Genomic DNA, 21,143 nt, shown 5'->3' with positions numbered 1-21,143 from the left:
GTTCCCAAAATGTGAAATGGATCTGCCACAATAAAAAAAATGGAGTACATCATGTGTAAAACCATGGATCAGATCTGTTTGACTGCCCTGCACTATCAAAGAGTGCTCAGATAAGTAAGAGTGTGTTAACAATATTAACACTGCAATGGTATAAGAAAGTGACTTGCAGTTTTCAATCTCCACGTGCTTTTTATTCACAAGACTATACACAAACCAATATCTGTGGTGAATTCTTCTGCTCATCAAATTTAACAAAATGGAATGAGAATATTTTGTCACCAAATTAGCACCAAGCACTCCCAGGATAGGTACAGCACAGCCAGAGAGAAGAACAGATTCCACTTCCTACATTAGTTATTATGTGGTTATTGTGAGTGAGATTACCAATTTCAGGTTAATTATTTCAAATGAGGGACAGTTTTGTGCTGGGGTCCCACTCCCAATAGGAACTGGACAGGGATCGCTCCAAACAGATTTCACAAAGGACATTTACTTAAAGGCAACAGAAGGAAAAAAAGAGACTTCCATTTCATTAATTGGGGCCAATCGTAACATCCAGGTTCTAGGTGTAAGAGGATGTTGCGCTAACCCAGTCCCAAGAACCAATGTGTTTTTCATTTGCTGCTCTTGCTTGCCAGGGAATCTGGGCTTTAATTGCATGTTTCATAGAACGCTGTTATAGACCTGTTTCTCTCCAGTACCATGTGCCAAATGGGCCAAAAGTCAAAAGCTGTATAAAAGAATGAGAGTTTTCTTGAGAATGATAACAAGAATCCAAACTGGTGTGCAGATGTTCTAAGTCTGCAACACCCAAAATAAACAGGAATTGCTGGTGCCAGGGTCTACAAACACTGCAAAAATCCCAATGCCTCAAAACTGCAATACTGACAATCATAATGAAAATCTTTCAACGGTGGAGGAGAATTTGCTTTTTCAGCAAGGGAAACAGGCAGAAGAGTCACATTAGTTTACATGCAAGTGAATTGATGACTATGTCTACCTTGAATTCTACGATTATGATACTAATTGTATTATATTGTTGTTAATCTAAATACAGACAGCTATATCAATGATTTGGTCAAAAATACCTCTTTAGCAAGATTTAAGAAAAAAAGCGACATTGACAAGAGTTGTTCTATGACTCCGCTTTCTACACTGGTAAGCCATGGTCGCAGTCCCAGTGATTGACTGGACTTGAACTTTGCATAAACATTTACAGGTGCCACCATCCTTTATCCAAAGGATCCCATGCACTGAACAATTTCCATATACCCATGTGCTTGTGAAAATAGAAAGCATCCACAATGAAATGCCTTTCAGTGGTCTCAACTTAATTCTTAGTGGATAGAAGCCCACAGTAGAAAAATGAAGAACTTGCTCTAAATTATCAAGTTTTATTCAGTCACCAAAGGTTTAGGAAAAGGAAGAATGTCACTGGTGCAGAAGGGGATGTGGCCCTGAGGTTTGTTGTGATATGTATGGTTAGTGTATTACAGAACAGGTTTTATTGTATATCATTCCCTGTAATACTAACTAAGATATGAAATGACAGGGTGGATAGGGAGCAGCTGTTCCCCTTAGTTGAAGTGTCAGTCATGAGGGGACACAAGTTCAAAGTGAGGGGCAGGAGATTTAGGGGGGATTACTCAGAGGGTGGTGACGGTCTGGAATGCGCTGCCTGGGAGGGTAGTGGAGGCAGGTTGCCTCACACCCTTTAAAAAGTAACTGGATGAGCACTTGGCATGTCATAACATTCAAGGCTATGGGCCAAGTGCTGGTAAATGGGAATCGGTAGGTAGATCAGTTGTTTCTCACATGTCAGTGCAGACTCGATGGGCCAAAAGGCATCTTCTGCACTGTGAGATTCTGTGATTCTATGAAGGATTATAAGCCATATTGCAGGATCTCACTAAGATGATGAGAGTAAAATAGATGAGGTAAAAGGAATGATGATTAGTTGATGCCAAATTTGAGTTTGAAAGAATGCAGATTGCACAGGAAGTGAACTTCTTGGCAGAAGTGAGGCATTTTGTAGTCTTAAAAATCGCGGTCAAGAATGAGTTAATGCAGTAGACTTGTTTGGCACAATGTGAATAAAGTGAGGAGGAAGCACATGTATGATTTGTATTTGGAACTTAGAAGAAAATAAAATTTACAGGACTATTGGTCACATTAGTATCTGTAGGCTAGAGAAATGTAAAACAGGTTGTGAAGCAGAGAGAAAGGTTGAAGGTTAGAAGCAAAGATGAATCGCCCAATCAGATGACAATTATTTTATGTATATATCCTGTCCAAGATGAGCGAGAATTGTTAGTGGAATCTCTTCATATATGGAGAAACAAGGAAAATGTTGTAATCCTGCCATGAACATCTCTTGCTTGATGAGCACACAAGTGTTGGAAAAAACACTGACATCAACTATTTCCCAAAAATATTTAAAGGTTCAAGTGATGATGAGGAGATCTCAGACATAATTTGATTCCTCCTTAACTTTGTATGATGCATTTAAAAAATGTTCCAGTTTTGAGTCTTTTCTCATAACTTGGTACCATTATGAGAAATCTTCAAAATCACCCTTTCAAATGATTCTAAACTTCATCCTTTAATGGGGCTCTCAGGACTGCACACAATAAAAATACTGCAAGGTAACCAATAATGTGTGCAAATTAAAAATCAGTGAGGTTATTTATACTCCACACAGCCAGCAGCAAACTGATGGCATTGGATCAGGCAGACATGATATATCCTGTCCCAATTTTGTTTTCCATTGACTTCAATAGGAAAAAAATTGCGTTTGTTGTAAAACGAGCTTCCAGTTCATTATTGATCCTTCTCCAGAACAGCTATCCCTCATTTAGCATTCCTAATATCTTCCTAAATTACAGTGTGCTAAACAAAAATAAAATTTCTCATAAGAAAACATGCAGTAAGTGTGGATGACTTTCCTGACCTGTAATTTTTACCTTAAAACCATTTGGCTGCCTTGAACCTAATTGGCCCAAAAATCTTCTTACGAATTCTTACTGACTCTTAATAACTTTCTACTCTTTGTATTTACCTCCCACTCACCGCTTTCCTCTCCTGATCCTCCCACCCGTTGTCTATCCTGACCCTCCCCCTCTCCCAATCACCTGACCCTCCCACTTGTCACCTCCCTCTCCCGCCCCTCCTGCCATTCAGCGCTTTCCCTCCAGACCCATCCCGTTCACCGCTACCCTCTCCCGATGTTCCTGCTCCTGCTTCCCTTACCTGCTGCTCCCATTTAGCACTTCTTTCTTCCGTCCCTCCCGCTCGCCACTTTCCTCTGCCGACCCATCAGCTTCCGATTACCTCTCCCAGGTCTCCCGTTCACCCCTTCCCTTTCCCACATCTCCTGCTCTCACTTCCCCCTTCCAACTTTCCAGCTCCCACTTCCTTCTCCCAACCTCTCACACACCGCTTCCCTTTCCCAACCTGCCCGCTCGCGTCTTCCCTCCCCCAAACCTCCCGCTCGCCCCTTCCCTCCCCCGACCCTTCTCTCCCTGACCCACCCGCTCGCCCCTCCTCTCCCTGACCCGCCCGCTCGCCCCTCCTCTCCCTGACCCGCCCGCTCGCCCCTCCTCTCCCTGACCCGCCCGCTCGCCCCTCCTCTCCCTGACCCGCCTGCTCACCCCTCCTCTCCCTGACCCGCCCGCTCGCCCCTCCTCTCCCTGACCCGCCCGCTAGCCCCTTCCCTCCCCCAGTCCTCCCGCTCGCCCCTCCTCTCCCTGACCCTCCTGCTCGCCCCTTCCCTCCACTGACCCTCCCACTCACCGGTTCCCTCCCCCAAACCCCTCACTTCCTCCCACTCACTTACCCCCTCGCTCCTTTACTCACTCCCTCCCTCTTGCTGACCCTCTCCTGAGCCCTCGCTCACAATGACAGAGTTGGGAGAGGGAAGCAGGAAGTGAGAGGGAATGAGAGGGGCAGAGAGAGCAAGAGGGTCAGGAGAGGGACGTGATGAGCTGGGGTTGGAGATGGGGGGGAACGGTGATGTAGTTGGGAGAGGGGAGTGGGAGCAGGATGGTCGGGAGAATGAATCAGGAAGCAGGGAGTCAGGAGAGGGAAATGCCGAGTGGGAGAGTCAGGAGAGGGAAGAGGCGAGCAGGAAGTCCGAGGAGGGAAACACTGAGTGTGAGATCGGGAGAGGAAAGCAGTGAGCAGGAGGGTTGGGAGAGGGAGGCAGCATGTGGGTGCGTTGGGAAAGGAAAGCGGCACGAAGGAGAGTCAGGAGAGTCGTAAGAGTCAGGAGAGGGAAGCAGCAAACTGGAGGGCCGGAAGAGAGAAGCAGCTAGTGGGAAGGCCAGGAGAGGGAAGCTGGAGCCAGAGGACTGGGAGAGCGAAGCGGCGAGCAGAAAGGAGTGAGACAGGAGAGCGGGAGGGATAAGGGGTAGAAAAGCGGCAGTATGTTTAAAAATACAGACCGATTAGGCACAGTTACAATGTGTTTCTTGGTGCATGTGCAGTAACTATGCTAAAAGTAAAAAGAGGCAGAGCTATGTAATTAATGTTATTTACAAACTATGCTAAATGGAAACGAGCTATTAGAATGAGCTGCAAACAGGGATACCTGTACCAGAGGCCATTTTCCCACCACCCACAATCCCATTTTTATTCTGGTTCAGAATATTCATAATATTATCCCCTCTCTCTTTAAATTAAATAAAAATATTTATCTTCCATGCTCACCCAACTAGAGTCAATTGTTATTGAGCTGGGAACATAAGCTCAAATCCTACGGAGGTGATGGGGAACTTGGCTGCAGCTGAAGGGCCAGTGAGAATCCTGCATTGCCTCTTTTCAGGAAGGCCCACCACTTCTTGTGCCACTCAGGCAAATGAAAGGCCAACAACAGGCCTTTACCTGGGAACAAGGACCCCAGGGTGGAAGTCCCACCCACTGAGAGCTGCCATACCAGAGGCCAGCAACTCTCTTAAATGGTAGTGCAACCAGGGAAGCAGTGGCTGCTACCAGTACAACACCCAATTGGATCATTGCTGAATCCCAAACCACAGATGGAGTGATAGCAGGAGATAGAGGGGAGGATTGTTGGATGGGGGGTATTGGCATCAAGGCCAAAGGGTGGCTCTCAGCCAGCCCCCCTTCCTGATGATGGATCACTAGATCAGTTACTAAGTGCCTGTAAATGAAGGAAATGAGAGAACACCCACAACCTCCTGTGCTCCCTACATGGTGAGCCTCTGCCCACCACTGGGTCCATACCAGAGGTGGCAGGATAAAAAACATAAGAAATAGTGGAAAAAAAATTACTTGCTGCACCTGCATACTAACTTTTGACTCACACACTAGCACATCTAGATCCCTCTGCACTAACAGTGGGCATTAACTGGCTGTTTAAGACGCCTGCTGCAGATGCATCTGTCCATGACAGTATCACGAGGAGTGACCAGCGCACAGTTGTTGTGGAGAGGAAGTCCCACCTTCACATCGAGAATACATTCCATTGTGTTGTGTGGCACTACCACTGTGCTAAATGAGATAGATTTCGAACAGATCCAGCAACTCAAGGCTGGGCAGCCATGAGGCACTGTGGGCCATCAGCAGCAACAGGATTGTGCTCAAACACAATCTGTAACCTCATGGCCTGGCATATCCCCCACACTACCATTACCATCAAGCCAGGGGATCAACCCTGGTTCAATGAAGAGTAAGAAGGGCATGCCAGGAGCAGCACCAGGCATACCTAAAAATAAGGTGTTGACCTGGTGAAGCTACAACAAAGGACTACTTGCATGCCAAACAGCGTAAGCAGCAAGTGGCAGACAGAGCTTAGGGATCCCATGGCCAATGGATCAGATCTAAGCTCTGCAGTCCTGCCACATCCAGTCGTGAATGGTGGTGGACAATTAAAGAACTCACTGGAAAAGGAGGCTCCACAAATATCCTCACCCTGAGTGATGGGACAGCCCAGCACATCAGTGCAAAAGATAAGGCTGAATCATTTGCAACAATCTTCAGCCAGAACTGCCAAGCTGATGATCCATCCCAGCCTCCTCCGGAGGTCCCAGCATCACAGATGCCAGTATCCAATAAATTCGATTCACTCCACGTGATATCAAGAAACAGCTGAAGGCACTGGACAGTGCAAAGGCTGTGGGCCTGACAATATTCTGGCAATAGTACTGAAGACTTGTGCTCCTGAATTTGCCATGCCCTGGCCAAGCTGTCCCAGTGCAACACTGGCATCTACCCGGATATGTGGAAAATTGCCCAGGTATGTCCTGTACAAAAAACGCAGGACAAATCCAACCCGGCCAATTATCGCCCCATCAGTCTAATAACGATAATCAGTAAAGTAATGGAAGGGATCATCAACAGTGCTACCAAGCGGCACTTGCTTAGCAGTAACCTGCTCACTGATGCCCAGTTTGGGTTCTGTCAGGGCCACTCAGCTCCTGACCTCATTACAGCCTTGTTCCAATATGGTTCAAACATGGACGAAAGAGCTGAACATCCAGAGGTGAGGTGAGAGTAACTGCCCCTGACATCAAGGCCGCATTTGACCCAGTGTGGCATCAAGGAGCACTAGCAAAGCTGGATTCAATGGGAATCAGGGGAAAACTCTCAGCTGATTGGAGTCATACCTAGTACAAAGGAAGATGGTTGTGGTTGCTGGTGGTCAGTCATCTCAGCTCCAGGACATCACTGCAGGAGTTCCTCAGGGCAGTGTCATCGACCGAACCATCTTCAGCTGCTTCATCAGTGACCTTCCTTCCGTCATAAAATTAGAAGTACTGAAGACTTGTGCTTCCGAATTTGCCATACCCCTGGCCAAGCTGTCCCAGTACAGCTACAACACTGGCATCTACCCGGATATGTAGAAAATTGCCCAGGTATGTCCTGTACAAAAAATGCAGGACAAATCCAACCCATCCAATTACCGCCCCATCAGTCTAATCTCGATAATCAGTAAAGTAATGAAAGGGATCATCAACAGTGCTACCAAGCACAATGTTCAGCAACATCCGTGATTCCTCATATACTGAAGCAGTCCATGTCCAAATGCAGCAAGACCTGGACAATATCCAGGCTTGGGCTGACAAGTGGCAAGTAATATTCATGTCACACAAGTGTCAGGCAATGACCATCTCCAACAACAGAGAATCCAACCATCGCCACTACATGTTCAATGGCATTACGATCACTGAATCCCCCACTATCAACATCCTGGGGGTTACCATTAACCAGAAACTGAACTGAACTAGCCATATAAATACTGTGGCTACAAGAGCAGGTCAGAGGCCAGGAATCCTGTGGCGAGTTACTCACCTCCTGACTCCCCAAAGCCTGTTCACTATCTACAAGGCACAAGTCAGGAGTGGGATGGAATACTCCCCACCTGCCTGGATGAGTGCAGCTCCCACAACACTCAGGAAGCTTGACACTGTCCAGGACAAATTAGCCCACTTCATTGGCACCACATCCACATATCTTCACTCCCTCCACCACCATTGCAAAGTAGCAGCAGTGTGTACCATCTACAAGATGCACTGCAGAGATACACCAAGGCTCCTTAGGCAGCACCTTCCAAACCCACAACTGTTACCATCTAAAAGGACAAGGGCAGCAGATACATGGGAACAACACCACCTGGAAGTTCCCCTCCAAGTCACTCACCATCCTGACTTGGAAATAAGTTGCCTTTCCTTCACTATCACTGGGTCAAAATCCTGGAACTCCCTTCCTAACAGCACTGTGGGTGTACCTATACCACAGGGACTGCAGCGGTTCAAGAAGGCAGCTCACCACCAGCACCTTCTTGAGGGCAACTAGGGATGGGCAATAAATGCTGGCCCAGCCAGCGAAGCCCACAACCCATGAATGAATAAAAGAAATTACTTGCTGCACCTGCATACTAACTTTCTTGTGCTGGAACACTTAGATCCCTCTGCACTAACAGTGGGCATTAATGGACCATTTAAGGGCCTCAGTGGCAGCTGGGCACAAAGTACATCCACAGGCCTTCCCACCATAGACTTAATCAGGGTAGTGGTGGGAAGATGTTGGGGTTCCCAACCATCACTCTCCCGCCTGATTTAATAACTCCTCACCACCAAACTTGCCACAGGGTGACAACAGTAGATTCCGGTCTAAATATCCCTCAGTCCTAAGCACTGCCCCTAGTTTTTGACTTTATTTCTAATATTTTGCAGAGAACTGTGGAACCCTGGACTTTTTACAATCCTAAATATTCTTTTTGCTTTATTTTATCTTTATCTTCTCTGCTCTTCTCCTTAAACTCTTGCCGATCTTCCTTAGGGTAGGTCCTTTGATACTTCCACTTGACCTTATTGGCTCAGATCTTTTGATCTCCAGATCATTGGAGAATGGACATATACCCCAAGATTCGCAGAAGCCCCAAAGCACTGACTCCATGGGAATTGCCTGGGATCTTCTGATGGGCAATTCCCCTGCCCCCTGGACATTCTGAAAAAATATCCAACCCTGTTTTACAGTCAGAGACTTTTGGACAGTCCAGAGTTGCTTACCTGGATAGTTGCCCAGGAAAAGTTAGAAACATACTGGCCTAACTCCTGGGTAACTATACAACTGACCACACACACGCTCAACTCCCTCCTCAACCCCTCAACTACCGCCTGAACTCCAATCCCCCGACCCTCCAACTTCCCCCAACTCCCCGACACCTCCCTGACCACCCCCTGACCCCCCAACTCTCCCTAGGCCTAACAACCCCTCCCAACCCGGCCCAATTATCCTGACCTACCTCTCTACTAACCCACCTCAATCGCCTATCACCCTACCCAACTGTCACCCTACCCACCTGCCACACTACCCATTTACCTCAGCCACCTATCCACCAACGCACCTACACTCTCACCCATTAATTCATACACTCATTCTCTAACACACTAGGAAGTTTCGAAACCTTAAACACTTTGCAGAAAATGGCAGGTGGTGCCGCAAAAAGGGCGCATGGCTTCTGTGTTGAAACTCTTCACTGCTCTCTGCAAGGGTTCCTGCACTGAGGGAATTCTGTAGGATCTTCCATTGGAAGTTGGAGCGTTTTCATCGTATGCAGGTAAGTGCGTAGTTTTCTGTCTGATCAGAGTCGGATACAGGGGTTCTAACTTTCTTCGGACGTTTTGGGTCATTATTTTACTATGCTTTGTACTTTCACTACACCTATTCTCAACTCCTTCACCACACACTGTAAGACAGCCCGTGCCTCAGTCTTACCAGTTTAAATCCTCCTCCACTGCTTTGTTTACCCTTTTTGCAAGAATATTACCAGTTAAATTTAGGTGCAGTGATTCACCATTCATGGTGATAAAACACTTATCTGTATGACCATCAGCTGCAAAGTAACAGTGCCACAGAACAGCACAAAATTCACAGAATCACAGCTGATTGGCATAATTTAAATTGATTTTAAATGGTTAAGATAAATCTAAGTTAAAAATTCCTACTTTGATGCAAAGATATTCAAGAACAATACAAAGAAATTTTAATTCAAATGGCTTCATGATAGTCCCTCCAGAGCGCCATTAAAAAACACATCAGATACAATGGCATGATTACCAGACATTGGTGTCACCTACAGTTCATAATATTATCTTAAAATAAGATTACAGTCTTAAAATTGCACCCATTTATTCAAATATTACAATCATTGGACTTGCAATATATAACAGAACTCAAGGGATCTGCTTCAATCCATTTTTATTGCAGCAACATGTTTCACAGTGATAGTCTACTCCATGGGTGATGGTACCCACACTGAGAAAATAACCATTACAATGTACATTCACTGAGAGAATCTGCACCTGGAAGTAATATGGTCAATATATATTATTAATAAAGCTCATTAAAGATGATTACAATTCTGGGGACAGATATCAGCATGACTCATCCAGATTTCCTCTCCACCTATTTTATATTACTGTACATTTAAAACCCTGCTTTGTACTCAATCACAATTGCCTCTCAACAGGCTCTTAACTCACCCTAAAGCCTAAATCCATCCAAGACTTGAATAATGTTTCCCCACATGAAGAGACTCTACTAGTGGTTCTCTCATACTTCTGGATGGCATCTGATAGTCATGTGACTCTCATATTCAGTCTGCAACTATATTAGTCTTTCTTGCCTCTTTTTTTAAATCAATGCTACTCTGCTCAACACTTCTCTCAGCATGCCTCTCTTGTTTCAGTGGCCTTAAAACTGCAGCAGGAAAGGAACACATGAAAGTCATACATAAACAACATGGAGACATGTAGGTACAAAGATTGTGGCATTGAGAGGGGCAAGAAAAGGAAACAAAAATATGATAAAATGAGTTTGAAACAAATTGAGATATACAGACAAAAATTGTATAAGAATCACAAGGAGAAACATAGAGTAAATTAGTTGTAAGTACACAAGAAATAGGAGATGGTAGCTTAGTGGTAAAGTCGCTGGACTGGTAATCAAAGACTCAGGCTAATGCACAGCAGCTGGTGGAATTTAAATTCAGTTAATAAATATAAAGATAGTCTTAGTAATGGTGACCATGGTAACTATAGCTGATTGTCGTAAAAAAAACCATCTGGTTCACTAATTCCCTTTAGGGAAGGAAATCTTCCATCCTTATCTGGTCTGGCCTACATGTAACTCCAGACCCACAGCTATGTGGTTGACTCTCAACTGCCCTCTGAAATGGCCTAAGAAGCCACTCAGTTTAAGGGCAATTAAGGATGGGCAGCAAATGCAAGTCTTGCCTACAATGCCCACATCCCATGAAAGAATAAAGAAATAAAAAGGAGCAAAAGTAGACAATATGGCCCCTCGAGCCTGCTCCACCATTCAGCACAATCATGGCTGATCTTCTGCCTAAACTCCACTTTCCTGCCTGCTTCCCATATCCCTTGATTCCCCAATAGATCAAAAAGCTGCCTATCCCAGCCTTAAATACATTCAGTGATGGAGCATCCACAACCTCTCAGGTAGAGAATTCCAAAGATTCATGATCCTTTGAGAGAAGAAATTTCTTCTTACCTCAGTTCTAAATGATCAGCCCCTTATCCTGAAACTGTGCCCCGATGTTCTAGGTTTCCCAGCCAGCAGAATCAACGTCTCAATGTCTACCCTATAAAGCCCTTAAGGAACCTTATATGATTCAATGAGATCCCCTCCCATTCCTCTAAACTCCAGGGAATATAGGCACAATTTCCTCAGCCTCTCATCATAGGACAACCTCTCATCCCAATAACTAATCCAATGAACCAAAGCTGTACCAGCTCCAAGGCAAATATACCCTCCATTAGGTATGGAGACCAAAAACTGTGCACAGTACTTTAGGTGTAGTGCCACCAAAGCCTTATATAATCTAACATGACTTCCTTGTTCTTGTACTCCAATACTGGAATCCCTTGCAATGCCATTTGCCTTCCTTATAGCTTGCTATACCTGCATGCTAGCTTTCCATGTTCCTGGTAGAAGTACACCCAGTGTCTCTGAACATTAACATTTAAAAGCTTCACATTTTAAAAAAAATCTTTTTTCTATTCTTACAATCAAAGAGAATAACCTCACACTTCCTCACGTTATACTCCATCTGTAACCTTCTTGCCCACTTAACCTCTTTGTAACATCTTTGTGTCCTCTTCACAGCTTACACTCCCACCTAGCTTTGTATAATCATCAATCAAGAACCAGATTTAAGTTAATTGGAGAAAGAAGCAATGGCAACATGAGGAAAAACTTTTTTTTACACAGCAAGTGGCTAGAAATACACTGCCTGAGAAAGCTGTGGAGGCAGTTTCAATCAAGGCATTAAAGAGGAAATTGGATTATTATCCAAAAAGGGAGAATGTGTAAGGCTACAGGAAGAAGGCAGCGGGGTGGCATTATTGAGTTGTTTTTTCAGACAGCTAGCAAAGACACAAAGGGCCAAAGGCCTTTATGCTATGCTGCAACCATTCTATCACTATGATTCTATAAACTTGGACATATTATTCTCAGTCTCTTGGTCTAAGCCATTAATATAGATTGTAAATAGTTGAGGTTCAGTATTGATCCTTGCGGCACGCCACTAGTTACAATCTGCCAACTTGAAAATGTCCCGTTTATCCTTACTCTTTGCTTCCTGTCATCAACCAATCCTTCATCTATGCTAATATATTACCCCAACTCTATGAGCCCTTATCTTTCATATTAACCTTCTGTGTGGCAGTTTATTAGATGTCTTTTCTGCAACCAAGTATTATACATCTACTGGTTCCCCTTTATCTAGCCTACTAGTTAAATCCTCAAAAAATTCTAATAAATTTCTCAAACACGATTTCCCTTTTGTAAAACCATGTTGGTCTGTCTGATCATACTATCATTTTCTAAGTGCATTGTTAAGATTTCCTTAATAATAGATTCCAGCATTTTCCCATGACCGACGACAGGCTAACTCCTCTGGAGTTCCTGTTTTCTCTCTCTCTCTCCTTTCTTGAATAGCAGTGTTACAATTGCTCACTTCTGATCTGCTGGACAGTTCTAGAATCTATGGAATTTTGGAAAACCATAACCAGTGTATCATCTTTCTCTGCAGCTGCCTCTTTTATAGCCCAGGATGTAGGCCTTAAGGCTTTGTCAGCTTTTAGTCCCTTAAGTTTTTCTAATACTTTTTCTCTGCTGATCTTAATTACTTTAAGTTCCTCACTCTCATTAGTCCCTTGGTTATCCTTTATTCTGGTGTGTAATTTGTATCTCTACTACAAAGACAGGCGCAAAATATTTATTCAACATCTCTACCATTTCCTCATTCCCCATGATACTTTCTCCTGTCTCTGCCTCTTAGGGACCAAAGTTTACTTTAGCTACTCTCCTCATTTTTATATACTTGTAAGAGCTCTTATAATCTGTTTGTATAATTTTCTCTAGTTTACTCTCATATTCTACATTTTTCCCTTTTCATTACTCTTTTATTACTCTTTATAAACACTCTGTTTGTTTATGAAGCTCTCCCAATTCTCAGCTTTGCTCCTATTCTTCACAACTTTATAAGCCTCTTGTAACAGTATTCTGTCCTTAACTTCCCCAGTAAACCACAGATGGGATTTTCTTCAATGAGTTTTTGTTTTTTAATGGAACACATTTTATGCAATGTTTTGATTCATTTGTTTAAACATTTCCCACTGTTTATTCATTACCACACCTTTTAGCCCATTTATCCAATCAACCTTGTCAACTCTCCCCTCATACCAAGTAATTCATTTAAATTTTAAGATTCTTGTTTTGGATTCAAGTATATTCCTCTCAAACTTAATATTGAAAGCCTTCCCAGAGGATTTTTTACTATGAGATTACCAATTCATTGCACAACACTAGAGCTAAAAATACTAAGAATAGCTTTTCCCTAGTTGGCTCCAAACGTTTTCTTCTAGGAAGCTGTCACTGAAGCATTTTACAAACTCATCTTCCAGATTACCTTTGCCATTTCATTTGTCCCATTTACATGAAGATTAAAGTACTCTATTGCTATTACATTGTCCTTGTTAGAAGATCTAAGTACTTCTTGCATAAAGCTCTGTCCAATGGCAATAGTACTGTTAGACAGCCTATCAACTATTCCCAGAGCATTTTCTGACTCTTAGAAGTGCTATGGGACATTCTGGGTTGTGAAAACAACAATACAAATACAAATTCTTTTTTCTGTTGCCTTTTCTCTCACATGCACACACACACCTAATCCACGAAGTTCACAGTGGTTTTCTGTCTACGGAATCTTAGAATATCTTTACATTGCTAGCAAGTGGCAGGTGTCAACACACTACAAAAACAAAGAGGGGAACTCGGCAAGTCAGTGCCATTCAGGATCCAACTATTTTTGAGTCCCAAGTTGTGAAAATGGGCTCAGAATCTCCAGCAGAAGGTCAGCTTTCCCCTCCCAGGGTTTGTTTAAAAATATAAAGGTTACAATAAACAGGGTCAGGTTTGTATTTGAAGCTGTGTGGAGATCCTCAAATGTCTCCCTGGTGTACACTGCTCTTGAGGAAGACGTATTCGTGCTCCTGAGAGAATGGACTGAATACTTCAATCCAAGTAGGTCAGAACTCCAGGGTTGGGTGCATTCTCTTGTGGATATCTTTTCCCAGTCCAAATGCATTTACATTTTAAAAGGAGCCAATTTAACCAGGCTTTCTTGAGTTAAAGAAAGAGCGAGTTTATTAGTTACTAAAACATGAGAAAAAAATAATAAAAACACATCACACATACACAGAGATTAGACATGAGAAGTGAGTCCAAAAATAAAAGTTAAAAAAGATATATGAATCAGTCTTTGGCTTGTCTGTGAGGAGTAGATGGTGAAACGTTGCAGCTGTTAAGTTGGATGATTCCGGTAGAGCTGACTTTGGTAGTTGAGCAGCTGGTTTGGAGATCCTTGGTTCTGCAGGTTAACTGAAAGGAGTTAAAAGCAAAATACTGCGTATGCTGGAAATCTGAAACAAAAATAAAAATAGCTGGAAAAACTCGGCAGGTCTGACAGCATCTGCGGAGAGGAATACAGTTAACATTTCGAGTCCGTATGACTCCTCAAGTTGTCTTGTTTCCTTTTTAGCTGTGGCTTTGCTGACTTGTGAATTGCTTCCAGCAATCAGTGAGAGGACTTTTTTTACCTGCAAGTGCAGAGATGCCTAATTGACGTTCTTCAGCTGTGACCTTCACAGCACACCTTCTCACACCAGGCCTGAAACATCGAAATTAGCACACAGAGACCAGGATTGCAGTTGGCTTTTAACCTCTTTTCTTGTGTATTCCTGGAGGGAAAAAAAAAGCATGTCTTTCGCCCAGATCTGCTTTCCTTTCAACTCACATCATGTCCACAGTCTGCGATATAACTCACAGGAAATGATAATCATCACTCATTAGCTCCGCAACCACAGATTACAGTTCGGTTTTGTATTGCATCTTTTCCTTTGAAGTGTCTCTGTCTGAAGTAGGTCTTGACACCTTTTAAGGTTCGACATTCTGTTCTCTGTACTAATTGGTCAAATGTAATCCACATAGGAATTTTCCAGCGAGTGGTTACTTTACAGACTCAACCAGCCTTTGCTTGTATGTCCTTTTTATAAAAAAAAAGTCTATCTTAAAAGTTCAATATGCTCGTAAGTAATTCGGGGCTATGATCCGTGGTCATGACAATATGATAAACTCCTGGCCCAGTGATAACTAAGAGTTTGTAACAGTATTAATGTGAAATTCCTGTGGCAGTGGTAATAACAACGGTAGTGTTACAGTGTTAATAATTCCTGCTATGTAATTGAACTGTACTGATCTGTACTTTAAAAATCTACTGAAAGAGAAACTAATCCCATACTATAACGTGGAATTATACATAGAGCAATAAAAGGGGGGAAATGCAATGCTAGCAATCTGAAGCGCAATCAGAAAGAAGCAGAAATTTTTATTTTTATAGACATCAGGTTGTGCTGCTATGGAATGCACAACAGGAGTTCTGATTCAAGCAGCAACCATGCCAACATTTAATGATAGATTAGATAAGCTATTGAAGGCAGGGGCATAAAGTGATAAGGGAGCAGGGCATATACGTTGGATTAAAAACCGCTGATCATATACTGCATAGACACCAACATAGACTGATTAGGTCAAATGAACCATTTCCAAATTGTAAATTAATGATTAAAATTTGCAACATCCGAATTCTTTCCTTTTCCTTCACATTACTATTTACTGTTTGAAGGATGCGATTGTTTTTGGTTGCTGGCCTCACTAGAAATTCAGCCTGTTGGGGAGAGGATCAGAGGTACTGTCCCTGGCTCAGCAACTCTCCATGTGTTTGTCACTGCTGCTGACATTTAGTACAGTGGATCCCTGAGCCAAGTCACCTTAGAGGGGGAAACAGGTGTGTATCAACTGCATGTACACATACATTGAAAACGCAGACAATACTATCTGTTTATTTTGTTTCCAACTGATAATTCAGCTGTTGCTGCTGCCTGTTGTCTTTCAAAGGTGAAGGTTTTCATTTCTATTATTCATCTCAATCAACAGATCTCTGCTTGGCTGGTCCACATTGAACAACAGTGTGGAGAAGGATGGAGGGTGGGCAGCTTGGCAGAAATACAATCAAAAGGATAAATCCATCTAAGTGACTTTAAGCAGCAATAATAACTCACATTCATACAGTTGTTTCAGCCTTCAATATAATAAAAAGTCTCAAGGTGTTTCAGATGAGCATCGTCAGACAAAAATTGACACCGAGCCAAAGTACCATAAGTAAAAGCTTCATCAAACTGGTAGGTTCTAAGGGGTGCCTTAAAGGTGAGAGAATTGAAGAGATTTAGGAAGAAAATTCCACAGTTTAGAACCTTGATAGCTGTAGGCATAGCCACCAATGGTGGGCAAAGGAAGTGCTGGAAACTCAAAAGGCCAGAATTGGAGGAACACAAGAGTTCCTGGAGAATTATAGATAGTGATCACAATGTGCTACATGCATGCATAGCCATGCAGCAATCATGAGGGTACTGCATGGGCTTCTCACAAGTTGTTCTCTTTAAGATACCGTACATGCACCATCACATTAAAGAACTTAAAGGTACTGCATACTGAACTAATCAAGTCACAGACAATGTAGAAAATTTAGACAAATCACTGATTGCCGAATTGGACGAGTTACATCGATAGGGAACAGAAAGGCCATGCAGAATTTTGAGCACAAGGATGATACTTTTAAAATCAAGCATTAGTGGATCAGGAGCCAATATAGGTCAGCCAGCACAGCAGTCATGGGCCAACAGGGCTTGGAGCGCAATAAGATATGAACAACAGAGTTTTGGATGAGCTTGAGTTTTGGAGGCCAGCCAAAACAGCATTGAAATAGTCAAATCTGGAAATAACAAGAGCAGGAATGAGGCTTTCAACAGAAAATGGGCTGAGACAGGGGCAGAGATGAGCAACATTACAGAGGTGGAAGACAGCTGTCTTGGTGATTAAGAGAATATGAGCCGGCGGGGGGGGGCGGGGGGAGCTGGTCAAAAACTCAATTACATAGAAAGCATTAAAATCACAGATCCTCAGGTCCCTAATGCTTAAAGGCACAATCTCACTTATCAAGGCTTCCTGAATTAAAATAAACCAATTATGTATTATATCTATACTGTCCCCTTTTACCTTATTTACATAGAGACAAATATCAATTAATAGACCACTAGCTGACAACTGCACAGATAGGCATTCAACTTCATTCCCATCCTATCTTTAAATGAGTGATTTAGAAATAGATTAGACACATTTGTGGTCCTCCAACTGTTTCCCCAATACACCTTAAGATGCTGACTTGAGTATGCTTCCTTGGGCAGGAGTTAGCCTTGAATACCTTTCTTAAGAAGTTATCCTTCATGTATGAACTTGGATCTAGATCTTGACTTCACCCGACATGCACACTTTCAACAGCAGACACTGGACAGAAAACAGAGCAGAAAGGCTGGCTGTTCCCCCCGCCCCCATAATCCAGGGGATATTGAAGCTTTTATCACCATGCTTGTTCAGAACAACTCAGGAGAGACCAGCCAGCGATCGAAGCTGTCAACTTGGCGCTCTGTGTGAATCAGTTACATAAAAGGCAGCGCTATTAGCTACTGGCCCGACAGAGTTGAAACTTAGGTTTCGCACTTTGCCTTTAATGATTCAAATTGATGGCAATTCCTACCAAGGATTCCAGCTGATAATTCATTTAGTAGGAGAGAGCTACAACATTGTTCCCAAGCGTATTTCAACAAGGCACTTCATTCACACACGGCAATCCAACTTAATTAATGCATTGCATCCCAAACATGTCATTGTGATTCCTTCAACAACTCTTATCTGTGCAGGGCTCTCATTAAACATTTACAGAGCTGGCAGGAAAGCACTCAAGTATCTGCGGGATAATGTTTAAGTCACATCAAAATGCTCCACTACCTGGGCACAATAACAACGCTGATAACATTGACACCTCCGCAAAACAAAAAGTTTTGCAAATGATTTTTCATGAAGACATTGCCCCACCCTTCCTTTTAATGAAGAAACTGGACGCAAGTTGCTCCATGGTACTCACAGGGTGCAGCAGGTCTCAGAGCCAGGGCTGACACGTATCTGTGTAAACCGATGATTCTGACCTCCAGTAGCAGCGCCCGATGGTTAATAGATCCGATCTCCAGCTCGATCTCCTGCAACACACTCACCGCCTCTCTCGCCAGATCCGAAAGCTGCCTCAGGACACTTCCCAAAGTAAAACTGGACACATCGATCAGATTCTCCAAGGCTGACAGCCTTCTCCCTTCGCCGTGCAAACGGCAAACTTGCACAGGGCGCACGATCCTCTTGCAAAAAGGCATTTTAAAAGAAAACATAAAAACTAAAACCTATCAAAAGTAGTAAATGATTCGAGGCGTGCAATGCAACCAAACAGCTGTCAGGGCAAAACAAACCTGAGCCGTGAATGGGATCACTCTTTGCTTTCTGACAGATCCTGCTCTAGCCTCTAGAGAGCGCTGTTTCTCTGGGAGAGGAGGGGTCTACAAATATTTAACCAGCTGTGGGGGTGGTCCAACTCTATTAGGGATTCAAATTTACAGGCTCTCTTTAAAACAACGATGCGGCAACGTATTTTTTTTCCGGATTGTCCGACATTTGCCTGTAATCGTGCTGTGGAATGTGCTGTATAATGTGAATGGGGCGGTGAATTTGACATTTCCTTTTAAGAAGGGGCTTGAGTTGGCTCCACAATATTGTAAAATTTCCAATGTCACGTCCCTTTCCCTCGTCAGAGCAGCAGGAAGTCTGGGACAGAGTTTATACAAAACAACGTATGCTGGTACTCTTCATCCATTCAATGTGCAAGTTCTGTACACTTAACAAAACCGTTCTGCAGCATCTTCGTTTATTTATTTTAACGTTATTTAAAAAAAACAAAATGTGTTTGACAAAACTTTTTTGTTGCTATTTGTAACATGTCCAGTCACGTGTGCTATTCGTCTGGTAATCGCTTCCTCCTAGACCGATCTTTCTAACATTAGTTTACGTGCAAATGTCTCATGACTAAAAGTGATATGGCTTGGAACAACATTATGCATGAAATCCACACATTTTTATATTTACAATGTGTGCAATCCAAGCAACAAAAAGTGTAACTTTAAGGGAAATCAATAATTCGCTTCACCCAATCGTTTTTTTTAAGGAAATATTCCTCTCTCCTAAAGGCTGCATTTCTAACAGAACTTCAAATTAGGTGGGACACGGTACAGAATGCAGGTGGGAGCAGAAAGTTGGAAAGGGGCATTGATAGGTTAAAGTGGGCAAACTGGCGATGGAGTTCAACTAGAGAAGTGGGAGGTGCACTGTGGACTAAAGGAAGATAGATCAGGGTACTTTCTAAACGGACTAAAGCTGGGAACGCGATGAGCAAGGGGATTTGGGGGTCTGATTACAGAAATGATTAAAGGCTAGTCAGTACAAGAAGATTTAAAAGGCTAATGGAACGTTGGTCTTTAAGTCAAGGAATGGAAGGTTTGCTGCAGTGAAGCTCAGGTTGGACTTCACTTAGAGTGCTGAGCATCACACCTCAGGAAGGATAGATTATTCTTTGAGGGGGATGCAGTGCAGATTTACCAGAATGTTACTGGGGATGAATGGATTCAAATTATGAGGACAGGTTGCATAGACTAGGCTTGTATTTCCTTGAGTATAAAAAAAATAAGGGATTGAAACGTTTGAGGTATTTAAAGGTGTTGATAGAGTATATGGAGAGAAGTTATTTCTTCTGCTGGGGGAAATCATAACCTTAAAATTAGAGCTAGAGTGGGGTGATGTCAGGAAACACTTCTTCACGCACTGGCGATGATGGAAATCTGGAAAACATTCATCCCAAAGAAGTTGTGGAAGCTGGGCCAATTGAAAATTTCAAAACTGAGATTGATAGATTTTTGTGAGACAGGCATATTAAGGGTTATGGAACCTAGGTGGGTAAATTGAGCTAATATATAGATCAGACATGATTTCATTGAATCGCAGAACAGGTTTGAGATGCTGAACAACCTAATCCTATATTCCTATTCCTTGATGAGCAGCAAGGTCGTGGCCAGTCTCTAAGTCTGAGTTTTGGCAAAGGTTATTCAGCTGTGAGGGCAAAAGCTATAAAACTAATCCTGTCCTCACTTAATGTCAATTATATGTGTGTTTTACAACAGGAGTCACTGGATAGTAATCTTGACTATGAATTATGCCTAACAATTTTTTCTCTCACCCATGGAGGCTGAAGCTAATTTGTAGCAGTTCCAATGGAGATCAGCAAATTTAGCACAGGCCAGGAACTGAATTAAGGATCTTTCTGATCTAGGTGTTTTATTGTACATTATACATGCATTTACCTGCTGAACTAGATGGGGAACTTTTTTTTTCATCACTGATAATGTTAGAAGTAAAATATTTGTCCTGTTCATAACAGTGACATTTGTCAAGAGTTGGAACCTCTCACCTGAGGATTTTAATTAGCTGCATGAAGGCAATGTGCTAGTGCTCCCTGATATTTACTTTGTTTGTTCTTGCTGGAGAATGAGAGACAGAAAGAGATTACTCCAGGGCAATATTTTCTTTTCATGCAGCACAAGAGCATGGTAGGGATGAATGTTCTTATTGCAGTATCAGACAGAAGCTGCTCATGGTTTTTCATCTATTAAAATGGATTGATGAAAAACTGAGCAACTTTCGTCAGATTTTGCAATAAGAGGTTCCATCCTACCAAATCCTTATGCCCTGCTGAAGAGGAAAATCTACACACATATATCTGATAGAGGGATTTCAGATCTGCTTTGAATGCTGGGATAGCTAACCTCCATCATTACCCCTTGCTTTCTTCCTCTCCAGGAAGATAAAACACTTCCAAATCCCAAAGCTAGAGGGTTGAGAAGAAAGGGTAATGGAAAAAATAAAAAAGCCAGAAAAAGACAAGAAAATCAAGGTGTAAAGTGTATAAGAAAACAGGAGAGGTGGATATATTAATGCCACTGGAATGCCCCTGCAGCCCATGTGATAGATGCAACATGCTGCTTTTAGACATGTTTGCTTTTGGCACCAGCCAACACTTCAAGGCATTGGCTCGTGCCAAAAAAAACACA

General features: G+C 42.8%; 1 protein-coding gene across 1 annotated transcript in view; it reads right to left on the bottom strand.

Moving 5' to 3' along the window:
* The window catches only part of nhsl2 (NHS-like 2), a 366,941-nt gene extending 348,456 nt beyond the window's left edge, over nucleotides 1-18,485 (bottom strand). Inside the window, exon 1 of the mRNA XM_041195871.1 lies at nucleotides 18,086-18,485. Coding sequence (XP_041051805.1) covers nucleotides 18,086-18,380 — 295 coding nt within the window. The 5' untranslated portion in view covers nucleotides 18,381-18,485. The remainder of the gene's footprint in view (nucleotides 1-18,085) is intronic.
* Nucleotides 18,486-21,143: the final 2,658 nt, after the last annotated feature.

This window comes from Carcharodon carcharias, chromosome 9 (genome assembly GCF_017639515.1).
Source record: "Carcharodon carcharias isolate sCarCar2 chromosome 9, sCarCar2.pri, whole genome shotgun sequence".
NCBI classification, from domain to species: Eukaryota; Metazoa; Chordata; class Chondrichthyes; order Lamniformes; family Lamnidae; genus Carcharodon; species Carcharodon carcharias.
The sequence above is the reverse complement of the archived record's forward strand: the minus strand, read 5'-3'. Positions and strand labels throughout refer to the sequence as shown.